The 19308-nt window shown below is 49.8% G+C and overlaps 1 protein-coding gene across 2 annotated transcripts in view; it reads right to left on the minus strand.

Moving 5' to 3' along the window:
* Positions 1–15: 15 nt before the first annotated feature.
* The window catches only part of LOC114445272 (collagen alpha-4(IV) chain-like), a 21802-nt gene continuing 2509 nt past the window's right edge, over positions 16–19308 (minus strand). Inside the window, exons 2-47 of one of the 2 annotated variants that reach the window (XM_028420228.1) lie at positions 17331–17491; positions 17159–17201; positions 13686–13757; positions 11332–11466; positions 11102–11146; positions 10892–11008; positions 10720–10788; positions 9857–9892; positions 9711–9773; positions 9590–9625; positions 9470–9511; positions 9241–9321; positions 8869–8913; positions 8678–8740; positions 8548–8592; positions 8412–8465; positions 8182–8242; positions 7995–8099; positions 7738–7893; positions 7538–7627; positions 7307–7467; positions 7152–7224; positions 6919–7025; positions 6635–6818; positions 6478–6546; positions 6294–6401; positions 6144–6212; positions 5833–5982; positions 5564–5725; positions 5319–5486; positions 5102–5245; positions 4912–5019; positions 4441–4619; positions 4228–4291; positions 4082–4156; positions 3898–4005; positions 3700–3807; positions 3409–3480; positions 3167–3295; positions 2977–3084; positions 2751–2906; positions 2372–2620; positions 2152–2268; positions 1881–2069; positions 1502–1785; positions 16–1395 (exon numbers count right to left, since the gene is read on the minus strand). In XM_028420228.1, coding sequence (XP_028276029.1) covers positions 1099–1395; positions 1502–1785; positions 1881–2069; positions 2152–2268; positions 2372–2620; positions 2751–2906; positions 2977–3084; positions 3167–3295; positions 3409–3480; positions 3700–3807; positions 3898–4005; positions 4082–4156; positions 4228–4291; positions 4441–4619; positions 4912–5019; positions 5102–5245; positions 5319–5486; positions 5564–5725; positions 5833–5982; positions 6144–6212; positions 6294–6401; positions 6478–6546; positions 6635–6818; positions 6919–7025; positions 7152–7224; positions 7307–7467; positions 7538–7627; positions 7738–7893; positions 7995–8099; positions 8182–8242; positions 8412–8465; positions 8548–8592; positions 8678–8740; positions 8869–8913; positions 9241–9321; positions 9470–9511; positions 9590–9625; positions 9711–9773; positions 9857–9892; positions 10720–10788; positions 10892–11008; positions 11102–11146; positions 11332–11466; positions 13686–13757; positions 17159–17201; positions 17331–17377 — 5043 coding nt within the window. In that variant the 5' untranslated portion in view covers positions 17378–17491 and the 3' untranslated portion in view covers positions 16–1098. The remainder of the gene's footprint in view (positions 1396–1501; positions 1786–1880; positions 2070–2151; positions 2269–2371; positions 2621–2750; positions 2907–2976; positions 3085–3166; positions 3296–3408; positions 3481–3699; positions 3808–3897; positions 4006–4081; positions 4157–4227; positions 4292–4440; positions 4620–4911; positions 5020–5101; positions 5246–5318; positions 5487–5563; positions 5726–5832; positions 5983–6143; positions 6213–6293; positions 6402–6477; positions 6547–6634; positions 6819–6918; positions 7026–7151; positions 7225–7306; positions 7468–7537; positions 7628–7737; positions 7894–7994; positions 8100–8181; positions 8243–8411; positions 8466–8547; positions 8593–8677; positions 8741–8868; positions 8914–9240; positions 9322–9469; positions 9512–9589; positions 9626–9710; positions 9774–9856; positions 9893–10719; positions 10789–10891; positions 11009–11101; positions 11147–11331; positions 11467–13685; positions 13758–17158; positions 17202–17330; positions 17492–19308) is intronic. The other variant, XM_028420227.1, reaches the window with a different exon arrangement.

Here is a 19308-nt window from a genome sequence, read left to right on the forward strand (position 1 = left end):
GACCAATCAGAAGGGGTTTCAGTGCAGTCACTGTTTTCTGATGAGGAGACGACATCACGGCGACCAATCAGCTGTCACAGGATGTGAGGTCAGTGCTGACACGTACACAACTTTTATACTAATTTCATCCAATTGGCTGGTTTTTAATAATACACATGCTAAAAAGTGGAGCCAGAGTGAAAGGCAGAGAATCAACAAACAATAATGATATAATGAAACGGGTGGGGGATCAATATTGATCAATCTTATCCTTGTTTAAACTGCTTTATGGTCAGTAATGGTGGGCGGGGCTCCTCAGGGCTCCATTATTGCTCCTACATAAATCTTTATTAGTGCTGCTGTTAGTTCGTCCTCTACAAACCAAATTAACTGAATTCTGTCCTTTCATGCAGCAGGATGTCGACAGGCGCGCCCAGGACTGCAGGTCCATGTGGAACACTCGTGTATCTTTGAGCTCGATAAGCCTTTGGTTCTGATTGGACTGGATGAGGCGCCATCATGGTTTCCAGTCCTTGTTAGCAAGTCCACATCCTGTGGTAACCTCCCAGCTAACACGGAGCCAGGACAACGGGATCTCATGGTATCATACTGATCGGTGGTGGAGGTTAACAGAACGTGTTTAAAGTGATCAATAGGTGGATTCTGTTGGTATCTAGAAGCTGTTCGACCCGCTGACCCGAGCTGAGGCTCAAACAAACTCAGTCAAACATCTGCTGTGACGTCATGGCTGATCAGGACTGATTGATCCTGGATTGACTGACTGACGACTGATTGGCTGTGGTTACAGAAACACATCTGTCCTGCCCCCGTAGTGGAGGTGAAGTGTCCGAGCCTCCTCGCTCCCTCGTACATAAGGAGGTGGTGCTCCTCCCTCATAAAGGAGGTGAAGTCCTTACCCCTCCAACAGGTGGAGATGAAGCGTCCCCTCACTCCTTCATCAAGGAGGAGGAGCACCTCCTCACTCCCTCCTGCAGGAGGACATAGTGCTCCTCCTCGCTTCCTAATGCAGGTTGAGATGAAGCATCTCCTCACTCTATTGTCAAAGAGGAGGAGGTGCATCTCCTCAGTCCTTCATGCAGGAGGAGGTGATCCTCCCTCTCACTCCCTCATGAAGGCGGAGCTGAGGGAACTCAATTGTCCCTCCCTGGTCCTCATGCAGACGTTGCACCTCCCAATGTTCTGCGTCTGCTCGCTGCTCTCGGTCAGGGTGGAGGAGGTGTCAGTGGAGATGCTGCTGTCAACTCTGGTCAGCCAGAAGCTGTAGATGTTGGCGAAGTAGTGGCAGGTTCCTCGAGGCCCCTGACACTCCACGAAGGGCTGGGCCCGGAACTTCTCCAGACAGCTACCTGATGATGTCAGAGACTGGCCGCCGCCCTCATCACCTGCACCAGTATGCTGTCACACACGCAGGAAATGACATCATCATCATCATCAGGATGGAAACTTACACCTGCTGCAGCACCCTCAGCTGGAGTAGTGCTCCTGGTACAGCAATGCTCACCATGAGAAAGGAGAATCCTCTCCACAGGCTCGTCCAGTTGGGAGGGCAGTCTGGCAGGCTGGAGGTCTGGCTGTGCAGTGCAACAGGAGCGGAGGGGGCCTCACACACTACACAGCGGCTGATGTGATCCTTGATAATTCCTCCGCCTACAGGGGTACTGGTCACCTGCTCCATCGTTGACAGCCAGTAGGATTTATCGTTACGACTGGCATAGGAGCAGCCCCTCTTGTCACAGGAGGAGAATGGCATGGTGGAAAAGACTCGCATGCACGACCCCGCCTGACCTGTGGATGTACACTTACTGTAATTAGTTACTAATACTTTCAGCAGAGCGACAGATGATGAGGCGGGGGAGGTATGTGTGTGTGTGTGTTTATACCCAGGTCCTGAGTGTGCGCCCTCTCCTGGCCCTCCAGGTACAGCAGGCTGTATCCTTCCCACAGCTTCTTCATGTTTGATGGACAATTGGGAACTAGGACTGATTGACTGTGCATCACCAACAGGAAGCCCGAGTTCAATTGTTTGGTTGGTCCACATAGACCCTGATCACCTTGTGGACCAATATCACCTGTGACACAAAGAACATGACAGGAAGTTGCTGACACAAAACCATACAGACAAGCATGCATACACAGCGGTGCAGGTCTTACCCTTTTCTCCATTTGCTCCAATCTCCCCGTCTAAACCTGGCCTCCCTTTGTCTCCATCTGGACCTGGGGGCCCCACAGTACCAATAGGTCCTTGTAAACCAGCATCCCCCTTTGTGCCTGAAACACATCATCAACCAGACTAAGAATCTGTTCTTCTCAGTAGAGGACTAAACACTGTACTGTGCTGTACTGAACCAGCAGGACCTCTCCTGTTTCTCACCTTTGAACCCCCTTAGGCCATCGTCCCCCTTTGGGCCTGGATTTCCACCATGACCAGGGGGACCTGGTGGACCTTTTATGCCCTTTGGTGCAGGCGGGTAGGTGGGGCTGGGCAAGACTCGCCCCTTCTCTCCCTTTGGACCAGTTGGTCCCTTGCATCCCTTTGATCCTGGTGGCCCACAGGGCCCGCTGCAACCTTTATCACCTCGATCACCAGGTAATCCCATCCAGCCTAGATCTCCTGGCATTCCTAATCACATGAAGACACATGTACAAACGCAGGCTCAGGTCTGTCAGGTTGCTTAGTTCATCCTGGCTGTGTGATGACATTGAGTATCTTCATTTCAAAAGCTCAGATGGAAACCCTGAGAGAGTCTAACCTTTTGGTCCAGGGCACCCATGGTTGCCTGGTGGTCCTTCAGAGCCCTGACATCCCTGTGGTCCCTTTGGCCCCTGGCATCCTGAAGGACCATTGTCTCCTTCATCTCCAGGAATTGGAGGGTTTAGCCCAGGGTCTCCCATCTCGCCAGGGAACCCTAAAACATGAAACCCCGGTCAGAGATCATCCAGCATGAACATTTTATCAAACCTGAATGTAGGTCTGACCTGGATCTCCATCAGGTCCAGAAAAACCATGATCTCCACAGACCCCTTTGATTGGACCTTTACAGTCTGGTCCAGGTTTACCCGGGGGTCCACATGTGCCAGGAGGTCCTACAACAGCACAAAAAGACTGACAATAGAACTAAAGGTCTGGATTTTAGTTCTATGTCACTGTTTGAAATGTTGTACAAACCTTTGGGTCCTTGGGGACCTTTTGGTCCTGTTGGTCCAGACTGGGATGGACCACATGGACCTGGAGGACCTGGAGGACCCTTATCTCCTGGAAGACCTTTGCAACCTGAAGGACCATCCACATTAAGACCTGAAGATACAGACAGGAAGTGTGTTAATGCTTCACTGTCTTGTCTCTGACACAGAGCTGTTGGATGTCTGTATGAAAGCAGCTCCTCAGTGTGCTGGTGTGTGTTTTCATACCTCTTGTGCCAATGTCCCCCTTCACACCTTTCAGCCCGTCCAGTCCATGAAGTCCCAAAGGGCCAGGAGGTCCTGAGGCAACAAAAGCACTCATGAAAACCATAAGCAGGTCTCTGGTAGGATTTGTACGAAACATTATTTCAATCTCAACCAGTATGGAGGACACTGATCCGTGTTTATTGGATCGTTTTCTGTGATTCTCCTGGAAAAGTTCAAACTTTTTATTTTACACTTTTTTTCCTCACTGGTTTAAAAAAATCACATAACATGGCTGACAGCTGCAAGCCTGACCTTGGAGTCCTGGACACCCCTGCTGCCCTGGAGGACCATCTCCACCTGCTTTACCAGGCTGACCTGGAAGACCTGGTCGACCTCTAGGACCTGTGGGCCCGAGCACACCTGAGAAAGAGAGACAGACTCTGAATGAGGAGGAGTTCCACCCTTAAGTTTGGTGTGATGCTGTGATGTGGTCCAGGTCAGCTTCTGTACCTGGATCACCTGGGCATCCTATAAGGCCTGGATCTCCTTTGCATCCTTTCTGTCCTGGAGCCCCAACATAACCCACGACTCCAGGATCTCCTTGAGGTCCAGGATTACCTTTATTAGAAAAAACAGATTATATCAGCTGATTCATATGTATGTTTGAGATGCACAGACTGAACCAGATCATCACCTGGGGGTCCCGCGTGGCCAGGAGGACCCCTTTCACCAGGGGCACCAGAACAGCTGATAGAGTCTCCTTTGTCACCTGAAACAAACACATGTTACACAACAGCCTTAACAAGTCTGCTGAGCTGTAGACCCCAGGTGACCTTTTACCTTTGGGTCCAGGACATCCTATTCCACCAGGTTTTCCATTTGAGCCTGGACATCCCAGATCACCCTGCAACCAAAAACACAACTAAGCATATTTCTGATCACAAGCCCCACTGCGACAGATAAACCAGGATTTCATTATCCAGGACAACCCTGACTTCCTGTCTTCAGGGACTTTGAGGACAGGCAGAACAGAAATGTGACTTTTTTTCTTACAGGATCTCCATTCCTTCCAGGGAATCCAATGAATCCTGGAAGTCCTTTATTCCCAGATGGTCCTGGAGGGCCTAGTTTACCAAAGGGTCCTGGGGGTCCTGGAAGTCCTACAATACCAGGAGGTCCAATGTGACCAGGAGACCCCGGCCTGCCTGTTTCTCCTCTCACACCCTTACTTCCTGTAGAGAAAACACTTGTTCTGAGTGGTGCACTGCATCCCACAAAGCATCATGGGAAAAAAAGCTGCAGCATTGTCCAGGCATTCAGTTGTCCCGTCTAAATCTACTGATCCAGCCTGACACAAACATCAAGGACCCTGCTGAACCTGATTCTACTTAATCTGTTTCTTGCTAAACCAGAATAACCCAGCTCATCGTCCTCTGCTGATTTCAGGAGGTGTTCTGTGCAGGACCAAAAGGAGACCACCCATCAACCTCTGACCTACAGTCAGAGTCATGATGTTGCACTGACCTCGTGGACCAGGAAATCCAAGAATGCCTGAGGGTCCTGGCTTTCCTTTTGGTCCTCTGACGGGGATATAGTTGGTGTTTCCTCGAGGCCCCGGGGCCCCTTTGCAGCCTACAAAAGAAACATGAGGTGAGATGTTTAAAAAAAACAGCTGATCTACCGTAGCAGAGCAGGACTTTAGAGCAGACTTTACCCTTCTGTCCTCTGGGCCCTTCACATCCCTGAGCACCATCCAATCCACTGATTCCTCTATCCCCAGTACTCCCTGGGGCTCCTCGAAATCCAGGCTGTCCTGGAACCCCAGGCCCTCCATTCTGCCCCTGGGGCCCAATGAGGCCTGAAACAAGAATTCCAAACTGTATCAACAGGAAACATTCAAACACAGCTGACTGTTGCAAGGGGCAGCTCACCTTTCTGACCAGTCTGGCCTGGCAGCCCTGGGTCTCCGGTGGCGCCAGATGGGCCCTGAGGGCCTGAATATCCACGAACTCCTGGAATGCCTGGTTCACCCTTGGGGCCAGAGGGGCCAAAACCCGGAGGCCCTTCAATCCCAGTGTCCCCTTTCTCCCCAGAAAAACCTGAAAAGAAAAATGATGACATCACACTGAGAGTTTAAAGGATGCCGCATGAGAGACCTTCATGAACCAGAGCTTACCTGGAGGTCCAATGGGTCCTCGGGGGCCAACGAGACCCTTTACACCAGGTTTTCCTTCATCACAGCGGTCAGGTCGTGGTCCTAGGGGACCAGTTATACCTGGGGCCCCATCCTCTCCCTTCTGGCCCTTTGCTCCACTGTACCCAGCCAGTCCCTGCTCACCTAAACAAACACAACACCTTGTAAAGACTCTATAATAACACAAACCAGTAATCCAGAATAAGACTCCACAAGTTGATACAGTTAGCTTTACAAGTCCAGTAATTCACCTGGAGCACCATCACTGCCAGGGGGGCCAGGGACGCCTTTAGGTCCTGGTGCGCCCAGCAGCCCTGGGAAGCCAACTGGTCCTAGAGGACCAACGTCAGAGTCACCGCCTGGACCTTGAAGTCCAGGAAGGCCTTGGATCCCAGGAGAGCCTGGAAAGAAGTAAAACAGTAAACATTACTGATGGGAGAATCAAGATGCCACTATGAAAACCAGGCAGCTTCTCCACTGTTTTTGCAAGAACACACAACCACAAACTGACCTGAAAAAAATGGATGACCTGACTGAAATGGTCACATTAGCCAAACTGTACCTGCATCTCCATCATAACTGAGGCCTTCAGAGCCTTCGGCTCCGATATCTCCTACAAAGCCCTGCGGCCCTGCAGCAGGAGAAGAAACACATTAGGTCAGGGAAAGCTCATGAAAGGTCAGGTGTGTGCTGATGGCAGGTCTACGGGTACCTTGTCGTCCAAGAGGCCCAGGAAGACCATTCTCTCCTTTGGTTCCTTTGGCTCCATCAGGTCCAGTAATGCCACGATAACCTGGTGGACCTGGGAGACCTGGGTAACCTGGGGAGACAGACAGGCAAGCAGAGAGTCAGACAGGTAATCAAGAAGTCAGACAGACAGGTTATTTGTTGTGTACCTGCACTTCCCCCATCGCCCCTCTCTCCAGGCACTCCAGGGTTCTGGGGCACACAGGGCAGAGTTACACCTGCAGGAACAAGTGGAGTCAGCAGTCAGATAGTGAACAACAAGATGGGTCTGGAAGATGTGGAAGCTTACGTCACAGTCATACTGACCTTTTTGCCCCTTTGCTCCTGGGGAACCAGGAAATCCTGGAGGTCCAGGTTCTCCTGGGAGCCCACGCTCCCCCACTGCTCCGATTATACCCCGTCCTGGAGGACCTAAAGGTCCTAGTAAACCCTTTGGCCCTGAAGCTCCTGGGATCCCTCGGTCTCCTGGGAAAGCAGTAAAACTTTCACCCTGAAAAAAAGGATAAAACGTGAGGGAGGCTGAAGATGTTTCCCTGCTCCACCTTCACCTGTTTTCTCTTTCTTTGTCTCAGTGTGAGGGTCTGACTGACCTGGGGGCCAGGGTTTCCAGGGACTCCTGGAAATCCAATGAGTCCTCTTCTCCCAGAGAATCCTTGTCTGCCTGGAGGGCCTGGTTGTCCCTTGTTTCCTTTATCACCTGCAGACAAACATCCAGTCAGAACCACGGCTGAACTCAACAACATCCTCAACTCACAATGAGAAGTCCAGCAAAGGACACATTGAATTTATAAACTGTAAGAGGTGAGAGAGGTGTCAGACTCACCTTTAAAATCCACCACTGTCATTTCTCCCTTCTGACCTTTAAAGCCTTTCACCCCTGGAAATCCACCTGTACCCTGAAACCAGAAAAACAGACCGACTGAACCATGAGCTCTGGGTTTCTGTGAGGACCTGTGACTATGTTGGTTGGTAACTCACCTGGTCACCAGCCTGTCCTCTGTCTCCAGGTAAACCTTTGTCTCCTCTTAGGCCTGGGGCCCCTGGGACTCCTGGGAACCCTGGAGGCCCCAAGTCACCCGGATAACCAGGGTTGCCCCTCAGTACAATCGGAGGGCCACAAGAGCACTCGCCACGACTACCTGCAGCAGAGCGGTATAAAAAAGTGACGGCAGGGTTTTATCTCTAAAATCAAAACATCCAGACACTGACCTTTAGACCCTTGGATCCCTGAAGCCCCTGGGGGCCCTAGTGCACCTGGATTTCCAGCCTCTCCTGGGGCCCCAGGTTGACAGTAACTACCTGCAGAGAAAAACAGGAAGTCAGTGGGACGACAACAGGAAACATGACACCGGGTGATAGTTATCTTTTCAAATGATAATATCGGAGGAAGAACCACCATACTTTAGTACCTGGTAAACCCGGCTCTCCTTTAGGTCCTCTAAGTCCAAGCTGTCCAGGTTTTCCTGGTTCTCCAGGTGTGGGTCCCTCTTTTATCATTTGACCTGGGTCTCCTCTGTCCCCTTTGGATCCTGGGACCCCTCTCTGTCCCCCAATGCCTGCCAGTCCTGAAGAGAAATCACCAGAGAACTGTCAGGTCAACAAACACCGTTCATATGGCGACACATCCCATGAGACGCTGCGGTGCTTACAATCAGCAGGTACTTACCAGGTATTGATCTGCCAGGAGCTCCTGGGGGGCCATGTATCCCCATTAGTCCCAAGTTTCCTGGGGAGCCACTCACTCCAGGGGATCCAGGGTCCCCAACATCACCTGAGGGGACAGGAAGCAGTCAGGTGACATCATGCCCTGGGTGATGACCTCAGACTAAGTGGACAAAGAAAGGAATCTGTACCTTTGTGAACAATTTCTGCAACCCGAGGAAGGCCTTTAGGGCCTGGATCTCCCATCATGCCCTGGAAAGGGACAGGCTCATGACAGACTGTACACACAGCAGCTCATCTCTGCCTTTAAACTTACTTTCTATAACCTGATACGATCAATCATCGCTGGGTTCTTCATCATCGTTTACATGATGCTAACCTTCAGGTAAAGTGACTTCAAGCAACAGAGAAGCTGACTGACCTTAGGACCTTCACGTCCAATCAGACCCGGAAGACCTGGGCTTCCTGGGATCCCCTGAAAACACAAGCCACATTGGAGGAACCAGAACGGAGGAGCAACATATCAGAACCAAGTGGACAAACAGGAAGTTACTCACCTTGACTCCTTTCTCTCCAGACAGACCAGGTACACCAGAAAACCCCTGAAACATCAAGACCGCAGCTTTCACTTTACCATTGACACTCTCTCCAGAACTGATCAATACTGATCAGTATCATGTGACTCACCCTGTGTCCAGGAAATCCCACGATCCCCTTCTCTCCTTTGATCCCAGGGAGTGCATCTAGCCCCTGAAATCACAACCACACAGATCCTGATGATGACATTTACAATAATTCACATGTAACCGATAACATAAACCAAACAACTTCTAGATGTTCAGACGGCACAATGTTCAGGGTTTACAGGAGAACCTTACCGGCAGTCCTTGTATTCCACAGACTCCTTTAATCCCCTGAGGTCCCTAGAAAAAACACAGAATCCACCATTATAAAAGAGTCTTTGAACCACAGGTTAGGCTCTAAAAACTCAAAGCACCACAAACCAAATCTTACAACTTACAACCTTACAACTTTATCATGGAACAGAAGCCAGCTTTAGATCCCCACATTAGAACCAACAAAGCCCACATTAGAACCAGAAAAACTTCACAATACAAACACATGCTCTAAGTTGAGCCGTGAGCCGACACTGAATCCACCAATCCATTAGTGCTCTTGGTTCTGATGATAGAGCACTAATCCATTAGGTTCCAACATAACTGTGCTTTGATTGGCTCAGACAGACCCACCTGTTCTCCTTTGATGTACAGGTCTTCTGGGGGGTCAACATACTCGAATGGCCCGGGAGGTCCCTGGAGGCCCTGATCCCCCTGTGAGCCACACACAGAACTGTCATATTAGTATGATACAGTGCAGCAACAGCACTGCTGCAGTCCTGCACAGACCAGCACCAGGACAACACAGTGCCTGAGGTCCTGCAGCTACAGATCAGTGTCTGCTGTGAGCACGTGTTTGTACCTCATCTCCTTTCTGTCCGGGCAGAGATCGACCTTTTTCTCCCTGAAACACACAGACATGATGCTCCGATCAATAACCAATAAGCTGATGGTTCTGTTCTGTCATCAGAGATATACTCACAGGAGGACCCCTGAAACCAGGCAGGCCAGGGTTACCCTGCACACACAGACAGACAGCATTAATAACAATTATAATAATAACAAAAATAATAATTTCATGTTTCTGGTCTGTTGTGACTCACGTTGGTCCCATCTGGTCCTGCAGGACCCAACGCACCCATCGGTCCTCGGAGTCCCTCCTCACCCTGCAGACAGACAGAGACGTTCCTGGTTCATGTGTCACATGTTGTTGCCTCCTGTTTGTTGTTTGTTTGATTTCTTTACTCACCTGGAGACCAGGTAATCCTCTGGGTCCATGCTCTCCCTGTCACAAACACATCAGTCAGAAATCCTCATCTTTACCCGCTGCAGAACAGGTGTTCTTAGACTACAGGTGTGCTTAGAGTACAGGTGTTCTTAGACTACAGCTGTTCTTAGAGTACAGCTGTTCTTAGAGTACAGGTGTGCTTAGAGTACAGGTGTTCTTAGAGTACGGCTGTTCTTAGAGTACAGGTGTTCTTAGAGTACGGCTGTTCTTAGAGTACAGGTGTTCTTAGAGTACAGCTGTTCTTAGAGTACAGGTGTTCTTAGACTACAGCTGCTCTTAGAGTACAGGTGTGCTTAGAGTACAGGTGTTCTTAGACTACAGCTGCTCTTAGAGTACAGGTGTGCTTAGAGTACAGGTGTTCTTAGAGTACAGGTGTGCTTAGAGTACAGGTGTTCTTAGAGTACGGCTGTTCTTAGAGTACGGCTGTTCTTAGAGTACAGGTGTTCTTAGAGTACAGGTGTTCTTAGACTACAGCTGCTCTTAGAGTACAGGTGTGCTTAGAGTACAGGTGTGCTTAGAGTACAGGTGTTCTTAGAGTACGGCTGTTCTTAGAGTACAGGTGTTCTTAGAGTACAGGTGTTCTTAAAGTACAGGTGTTCTTAGAGTACGGCTGTTGTTAGAGTACAGGTGTTCTTAGAGTACGGCTGTTGTTAGAGTACAGGTGTTCTTAGAGTACGGCTGTTCTTAGAGTACAGGTGTTCTTAGAGTACAGGTGTTCTTAAAGTACAGGTGTTCTTAGAGTACGGCTGTTGTTAGAGTACAGGTGTTCTTAGAGTACGGCTGTTGTTAGAGTACGGGTGTTCTTAGAGTACAGCTGTGCTTACGGTTACTCCAGGGTAATGTATGAAGTAGACTGCTGGGTCTCCTGGAAATCCCTTTGGTCCTTGTAAACTCTGAAGAATTAAGCACTGTTACCATGGTGATGACATAAGGCTACATTACATCTGCAGTAAACTGTGTACTACACAGATCAGCATCTCTGCCTGGGGTTCTGACCACTTCTCCGTCTCGTCCTCGTTCTCCAGGAAGTCCAGGCTGTCCTTGGTCTCCTCTGGTCCCGTTACAGCCATCTAGGCCTGGAAATCCAGGGCCTCCAGCAGGTCCTGGGTGACCCTGAACACAGAAAACCAAACAGGTGCTGACAGTGTGACCTAAATGCATTGCAGTTTGACCAATCAGGAGAGCTGACAGAGAGGGACCTCTTACCGGAGATCCCTCCAAACCCGGAAACCCAGGAACGCCAATCGCCCCCTGAAACCACGAAGGACAATGAACAGAAGGTTAAAATAGGACCGCACAGCAGGCCAGACATCGTGTCCTGTGATTGGTTCAAGAAATCCACAAACTGCTACTGTTTAACCCAGTGTCGGCCATCTTGTCTTCAAGTCAACAAAGACAAACAAAGTTGTGGTTACAGCAGAACTGTGTGTATTCACCACATCTCCTTTCAGTCCTGCAGCTCCTGTTGGCCCCTCATCTCCTCTCCGGCCCTTCTCTCCTGGCAGTCCCTGAGGTCCTGGGAAGCCTGGCGGCCCCTGAGGGCCTTGTTCACCCAGAGGACCCGGAGGACCCTGCAGAACCCAAACAACAGTTAGACGTGATAAAACCTTGTTTGGTGAGTCCATGTTAAGCTTTGGTGAGATGTGAGCGCACAGCTGAACCAACACTCAGCAGCATCAGCGAAGGATCACACAAAGACATGCTGCTTGTTCCTGTAATGACCTCTGCAGCCTGCAGGGGGCGTCCCAAACATGTTTCACACAGTGCAGTGACTGTAATGTTAGTATCTGACCACAGGAGAGCAGTGTGACACAAACACACACACACAGCTCAGCACAGACACACACACATTAGATTGGAATCAGGACAGGAAGGTGAAGGTGAAAGTGGGTCATCACGTTAGGTGTGTGTGTGTGTGTGTGTGTGTGTGTGTGTGTGTGTGTGTGTGTGTGTGGCTCAGAGAGGAAGCAGAAATATCTTGGAGGTAATGAGGCCTCACGACAGCAACAAAAGCATAAAGACTGCATGCACACCCTGAACACCGTGTTCCATCAGCTGCTGCTGGTCTTTACAGGGTTCAGCATCAGAACTCCAGCTGCTCAACACAAGCCTGCGTCCTCCTTCACTGTAACACAAACTAACCCTGTCACAGGATGAAGAGTGAGGAGGTGTGAAGAGCTCACTGATCCATCAGCACAGATCAATATGAACCTGCTGAGGTTTCAGAGCTCTGCTGCCCTGTGTGTGTGTGTGTGATGTCCAGTGTGTGTGTGATGTCCAGTGTGTGTGTGATGTCCAGTGTGTGTGTGTGTGTGTGAGTGTGTGTGATGTCCAGTGTGTGTGTGATGTCCAGTGTGTGTGTGTGAGTGTGTGTGATGTCCAGTGTGTGTGTGTGTGTGTGTGTGATGTCCAGTGTGTGTGTGTGTGTGTGTGATGTCCAGTGTGTGTGTGTGTGAGTGTGTGTGATGTCCAGTGAGTGTGTGAGTGTGTGTGTGATGTCCAGTGTGTGTGTGAGTGTGTGTGTGATGTGATGTGACAGCTCTGATCTCTGTTAGTCCTGTCTCCGTCCTCTTTTCTCTGGGAGCACTCAGCTGTGAAATCATTGAGACAGACGCTTTCTCACTATCCTCTCTGCCTGTCTGCTGCCCCCAGCTGTACAAACACACACTGACACACACACGGACACACACACGGACACACACAGGGTTTATGTTTGTGGCCTGGATGAGAACCATCATGTGATGTGATTTCTGTGTGATTGACTCCTGGATTAACAGTCCATAGAGACATCTGGACCACATGAGGAGGTGTCCACAGAAACACCTGCAGCACCACACAGACATCTGGTCCACAGCGTGGGTCCAACAGCAGACATATCTGGACCACTCTGTGACGTTTAACCCCAAACATCTGGAGCACAGACACACCTGGGCTGCACAACAGTGGACAAAGACATCTGGACCACCACCTGACTAATCATACCTGGACCATAGGGAGACAGATGTCTGGACCAAGGTGTGGACATGTCCACAGAATCTGCACACTGTGACCAGTACTGCTGCTATGACCGTTTCTAAATGTATCTCAGCTGATGCTATCTGCAAGATGTTTGTGGAAACAGAAGCTCAGAGTTCACAGGGTGTGTGTCTGTGTGTGTCTCTGTGTGTGTGTCTGTGTGTTTGTGTGTGTGTGGAATATGCTGACTCAGTTTTGGGTAAACTAATTTAACAGCAACACATTCCTCACCAGCACTCCTCCATGTATGCTTATTACACTGTCTGTGTGTGTGTCTGCAAGTGTCTGCGTGTGTGTGTCTGTGTGTGTGTGTGTCTCTGTGTGTGTGTCTCTGTGTGTCTGTGTGTGTGTGTCTCTGTGTGCGTGTGTCTCTGTCTGTGTGTGTGTGTGTGTCTGTGTGTGTGTCTGTCTGTCTGTGTCTGCGTGTCTGTGTGTGTCTCTGTGTCTGTGTGTGTGTGTCTCTGTCTGTGTGTGTCTCTGTGTGTGTCTGTGTCTCTGTGTGTGTGTCTCTGTGTGCGTGTGTCTCTGTCTGTCTGTGTCTCTGTGTGTGTGTCTCTGTGTGCGTGTGTCTCTGTCTGTCTGTGTCTCTGTGTGTGTCTGTGTGTGTCTCTGTGTGTCTGTGTGTGTCTGTGTGTCTGTGTGTGTGTCTCTCTCTGTGTGTGTGTGTCTCTGTCTGTGTGTGTGTTTATGAGCAGCCAGTAAAGGTGGCACAGGTCTGTTAACAGTCCTGCTGTGACTGCCTCAGTTGTGAGTTTGTTAGTAGGCGGAGTCTCACCCTTGCACCCTTCGCTGGGAAACACTGACAGGTGGAGCAGTCCCGCCCACCGCATGGCTCCGTCTGGTCGCCCTGGAAACCATGACATCAAACCATCATTAACATAGCGTTTCCATAACATGACATCAGCATCACAGTCACAATGAGCAGTTTTCTCAAGAGCCACCATCTTTAGTGACCGCCAGCCAGAAAACTGTAAGATGCAGTTCCTCCAGTGTCCACTAGAGGCTGAGCCACTCTCCATAGACCTGCAGGTTAAAGGTAGAAGCACACGTTTACAGACATCTGTGACTCATCTGTTCCAGCTGGCAACCTATGGGCAGCACCTCCACCCTCCTGATCAAATTAAATTAAATTAAAAAAACCTTTATTAGTCCCACAATGGGGAAATTGCTTAAGGCAGCAATCCATCCATCCATCCATCATCCATCCATCCATCCATCCATCCATCCTGTCATCCATCCATCCATCCTGTCATCCATCCATCCATCCATCCATCATCCATCCATCCATCCTGTCATCCATCCATCCATCCATCCATCCATCATCCATCCATCCATCCTGTCATCCATCCATCCATCCATCCATCCATCCATCCATCCATCCATCATCCATCCATCCATCCATCATCCATCCATCCATCCTGTCATCCATCCATCATCCATCCATCCATCCTGTCATCCATCCATCCATCCATCCATCATCCATCCATCCATCCATCCATCCATCCATCCATCCATCCATCCATCCATCCATCCGTCATCCATCCATCCATCCATCCATCATCCATCCATCCATCCATCCATCATCCATCCATCCATCCTGTCATCCATCCATCCATCTATCCATCCATCCATCCTGTCATCCATCCATCCATCCATCCATCCATCATCCATCCATCCATCCATCCAGTCATCCATCCATCCATCCTGTCATCCATCCATCCATCCATCCATCCATCATCCATCCATCCATCAATCCATCCATCATCTATCCATCCATCCTGTCATCCATCCATCCATCCATCCATCCATCCTGTCAGGGTTGAGTTGATAATGATGACCCAGTTTGTTCCTTCTTCCTGTTTGTGTGTTGTTTTGTCCCGTGGCTGCTGCTGTGTCTGTGCAGGTAGTCAGCAGAGTTCAGAAACCTGGCTCAGATCCAAACCAGCATCAGAATCTGACTTTCATTCACATGAGTCCAGCTGGAGCTCAGGCTTTCAATCCGGTAAAAAGCCGGAACCAGTTTCCTGAAATGATGTCTGCACGTGCAAACCCCCTGAGTGTAGGCAGGACTCTGACATCCTTTACACACTCCCAGGCGTCTCACCTGTGTACTGGTTACCAGTTTTTTCCTCAGAAAGGGGAGCAGCAGATGAACTGCATGAGGGTTGCTGGAGGGACTCCAGAAGTTGACACCTGCAGGTACCCTGATGATGACAGTCTGTGTGGAGTGAACGGTTTCTGCTCGTGTCCTCGGGGAACCCTGTAAGGTGGACCTGGTTGGAGCATCGATAAGCACCTAAAGTATGCGGCGATGCTCAGAGTGTTTGGTGTTTTCCATGTTCAGACAGTGAGGAATGCAGGGACAGACAAGCATCTCAGATTTTCAGGAAGCAGACAGCTGACTGTGTGTGTGTTTATCAGATCACGTCAGTGACAATCACGCTCCATTTTCTGACCCTCACACTATCTGAGCAGCCTGAATGAGGACAGATGTTCATCAGATCAAACCATCTGAGATGCTAAAACTCACGTGTTGTCCCACACGGACGGACGTGCGTCTGCTTGTTTGTGTGTCTGGGTGGAGAACGCACCACGTGTTGGTGTTAGTCGTGCACTTCCATAGGGTTCTGTATCTATTATTATTATTATCATCAATCCTTCACTGTGCCGTTCTGCTTGCTATGCTTGTTCTCCAGCAGGTGGGGGGTCCTCTGTATGTGAAGGAGCAGCTGGGAGGCTGTGGCTCTGCTTGTAGACCACTGGCCCACATTTCCGCTCTTATTTGTGAATTTCAAATGTTTGAAGTTGATCCAGGGGTCTGACGGGGATTCTGGAGCAGCTGAGCAGACTCCCTCCTGACACACTGCAGGCCAACCGACACCTGATCACCTGAGACTAGCTGAGAGCTGTGTGACACGGTGAGGCTGGTCCTGAGTCCCCGTCTCTTCCTGGGTGAAACGCGTTCTCTGTAATGTGTCAGTGTAGGAGAACAGACAGAGCGCTGGACCTCGTCCTGGCTGTCCTCCTCCTACATCACACACTGAGCCCTGTTTATGTACCGAGTGTTTTTTTTGCTCTGTGGGCCCCAGACGGTGAGTTTCCCAGCATGCAGCAGTGTTTGTGTAGCGGCCACATTCCTGCAGCGCTGTGTAAACGAGGTTAGCAGTGAGGCGTGGCTATCGCTTTATCTGCTGTCATGACTTTGTGCCGGAGGTCTCCAACACCGTCCTCCCTCCATCAGCCTCCACCGTGACTCTCTGCACCCGTCTGAACTCAGGCTGTCCTCTGTCTGTCCATCATCTGTCCTCTGTCTGTCCATCATCTGTCCTCTGTCTGTCCATCATCTGTCCTCTGTCTGTCCATCATCTGTCCTCTATCTGTCCATCATCTGTCCTCTATCTGTCCATCATCTGTCCTCTATCTGTCCATCATCCCGCCATCTGTCCTCCATCTATTCTTTCTTGTCTTCTATTTGTTGTTATCTGTCCTCATGTGTCCTCATCTGTCCTCCATCCATCTTGTATTCGTCCACAATGATTTTATCCATCTGTTCTTCATCTGTCCTTCACCAGCTGTCCTCTGTTTCTTACAATCAGTCCATCAGTCAGTCTACTATCATCCCTCCATCAGTCCTACAATATTTATCCATGTGTCCTTTGTCATTACTCCATCTGCCCACATGTCCACCACCTGCCTTAAACATCTATCTGTCAGTCCTCCGGTGGGGGATGCAGGTTTATCTGTGGTTGAAGACCTCAGTGTGGATCTTACTGGCTCTAGTTAGCCACCTGTTAAACAGACCTGGGATTTAACAGACAGACATCGACCCCTATAGTCATGTTAGCTCGTGCTGCAGCTGGATTCTGAGGGATCACAAACCAGCACCACATCCATCTTGTCAGGCCTCCGCTGGTGCGGACTTTCCAGCCTCCTGAGTGGAGGTGCTGGTAATGCTAGTGTTAGCCAGTGCTACCTGTTAGTCACGCTGCTGTTTGCTTCCACTTTCAAAACAGAAAATGGTCATTTTATCATATGTATACGAGGTCCCTGAACTAAACACAGGCTGACTGGAAGACACGCAGCCCTGCTTCAAACCCGCTCCTCACAATGTTCTTTCTATGATGTTTACTATGACTGTAGCCATGGCAACAGGCCTGGCCGCAGCTGGGGCACAGTAAGGATGTGTGACTGTTCAACCATGAAACAGACACGTCCTGCGGTCTGAGGACAAGAGAGACATGGACTCACCCCGAGAGCAGCTGGAGGAGCCGTGAGCATCATCAGGAGACACCTGCAGGATGAGACGGACAGGTGAGACACATTCAGAAGACAGGGAAGCAGGACTGATGCTGTGTTTACAGGTTTTCAGCAGGTTAAACGCAGTTTGTTTGTTTGTTTGTTTGTTTGTTTGTTTGTTTACCAGAGCCAGGTGTAGCTGCTGGGGGCGGGGCAGGAAGTCAGCAGCATCTTGTCCTCTGCTCAGAGGAAGGCCCGCCCACTACGCAGCTCCTGTCCTCCTCTGACTCCACCTCCAGCCAGTTTTCAGCCAATGAGGACACTTCAATGCAGGTGGTCGTCCTGCTGGGACACAGACAGAGACAGAGCTGTGACAGTGAGTTCCTGATTAACCATACATCAGAGACAGTGAGGCTGAATCCGCCGAGCCTCACCAGGAGGAGAACGCACAGTTTCATAAGTCATTACCAGATTTTGTGTCCACTCATTTGTATTTCCTCAGTCTCATCGGACGTCTTCCTTTAAAATATGTGCACTTTATAACCCTTAGCCTGCTTTCAGGCTAACGGACCTGCACTCTGACATCAAGCAATACGTCACCAAGGAGCGGAAAACGCTTGAGAGGTGAAGTCACTGCACACAAAACGTCACTAAACGCCGTGTGTGTTCACAAACCGTGGCATGATGTCACATGGTCTGAGACACATGGACCAATCACAGCCGCCTCCAGCTGAGAGCTGCAGCCTTTAACAGTGGAGCAGATGACTGTAAGGAGCATTCAGTCTGTGACACCAGCACCAAACATGCATCACAGCCTTCAAACACCTGTTAGACACATGCTAAATCAAAATGGCCGCTATTTTTCAAGATGGCCGCCATGCAAAATCTGAAAAGATTCTAGTTCTAGATATGATTCTAGTATCTAGCATCTATTTATGGGTCAAAAGTTTTCAACCAGCCACATCTGATTCTACATGTAGGACATTTATTTAACGTGGTTCAGCTATTTACGCTAAAACAAATGTAGACTGCCTGAGCTTTGGAAGCTTTTAGAACCACTTCATGAGACTCCATCACGTTCGGTCTGTTGTTCATAACCCCGGGCGCCTGGTGGGACTGTAGTCCACACTACATCCCAGGTAGCAGGGCTGTGTGGTTCCATCTGGCGTGTAGCTGACTGGGCCCAGACGCAGCACGCCTGAAGTACTGAACCTTTTCTTGTATAGAGTATAAAGTCTGGCATCATCGGCCCTGTCTGCTTGACCGCTCCTGTCAGACATTGTGATGAAGAACTTCTCCAGCAGGCTGGAGTCTTCTTCTATCACTGATGGATGTTTGCTGAGCTTGGTGAAGACGCGGGGAACTGTGCCGTGTTTTTGCCTTTAGCTCAGAAAGCTGTGTGTTATCAGTAAAGGCTTGAAAGAACAGGATGCCACTGGATGTCTCTGCAGCCTCTGTGTCATATCACGAGCGGGGAACCATCTCAGGGACAAACACTGACTGATTGCAACCCACAGCTTTTCTAAGCCCACACCCTGCAGAGCTGGCAGAACAGCAGCAGTCTGCCACATGCTGCGATTTTCTGATCTGGCTGGTTCAGCCGTCATTTGTTGAAAGCACGGAGTAGCCATCATTGTCATGTTTGCACGAAGAATGTGTTGGTGGAGTGTAGACTGAGTGAGTGCTGTCCATGTATGACCCTGTTTACACTGATGTGATCTGCGTCTGCCTTGTACTTATAGAAGGTCACCATGTAGCCACAATGTCTGGTGGGACATGGTGAAAGTTGAAGGTTTAGCCGAGGACAGCATCTCAGGATGAGACTGGGTGTGAGGTTACATTCCTCTCCTGTGACGTACACCAAGGTTTTAAAAATGTAAGCGCCCCCTGCTCGGCGGGGAACCACAGAGACCCGTCAGACCTGTTCCAGGTTCTTCTCCCCATGCATGTAATAAAACAAGAATCTCTTTGATTTTTAAATCCTCCTTTTATCACTCTGACATAGACAACATCTGCCTCAGTCAGTGTGAGATGTGCAAGATAAGACAGACGTTTTGGGTGATGGTTCGGGAAACACCGGAACACACCAGAAAACATATATAAAAAACAAAACTCAAGAACACAGACTGCTCCGGCTGACTGAGGACCAGACAGGACGTGAA

Source organism: Parambassis ranga, chromosome 13 (genome assembly GCF_900634625.1).
Source record: "Parambassis ranga chromosome 13, fParRan2.1, whole genome shotgun sequence".
NCBI classification, from domain to species: Eukaryota; Metazoa; Chordata; class Actinopteri; family Ambassidae; genus Parambassis; species Parambassis ranga.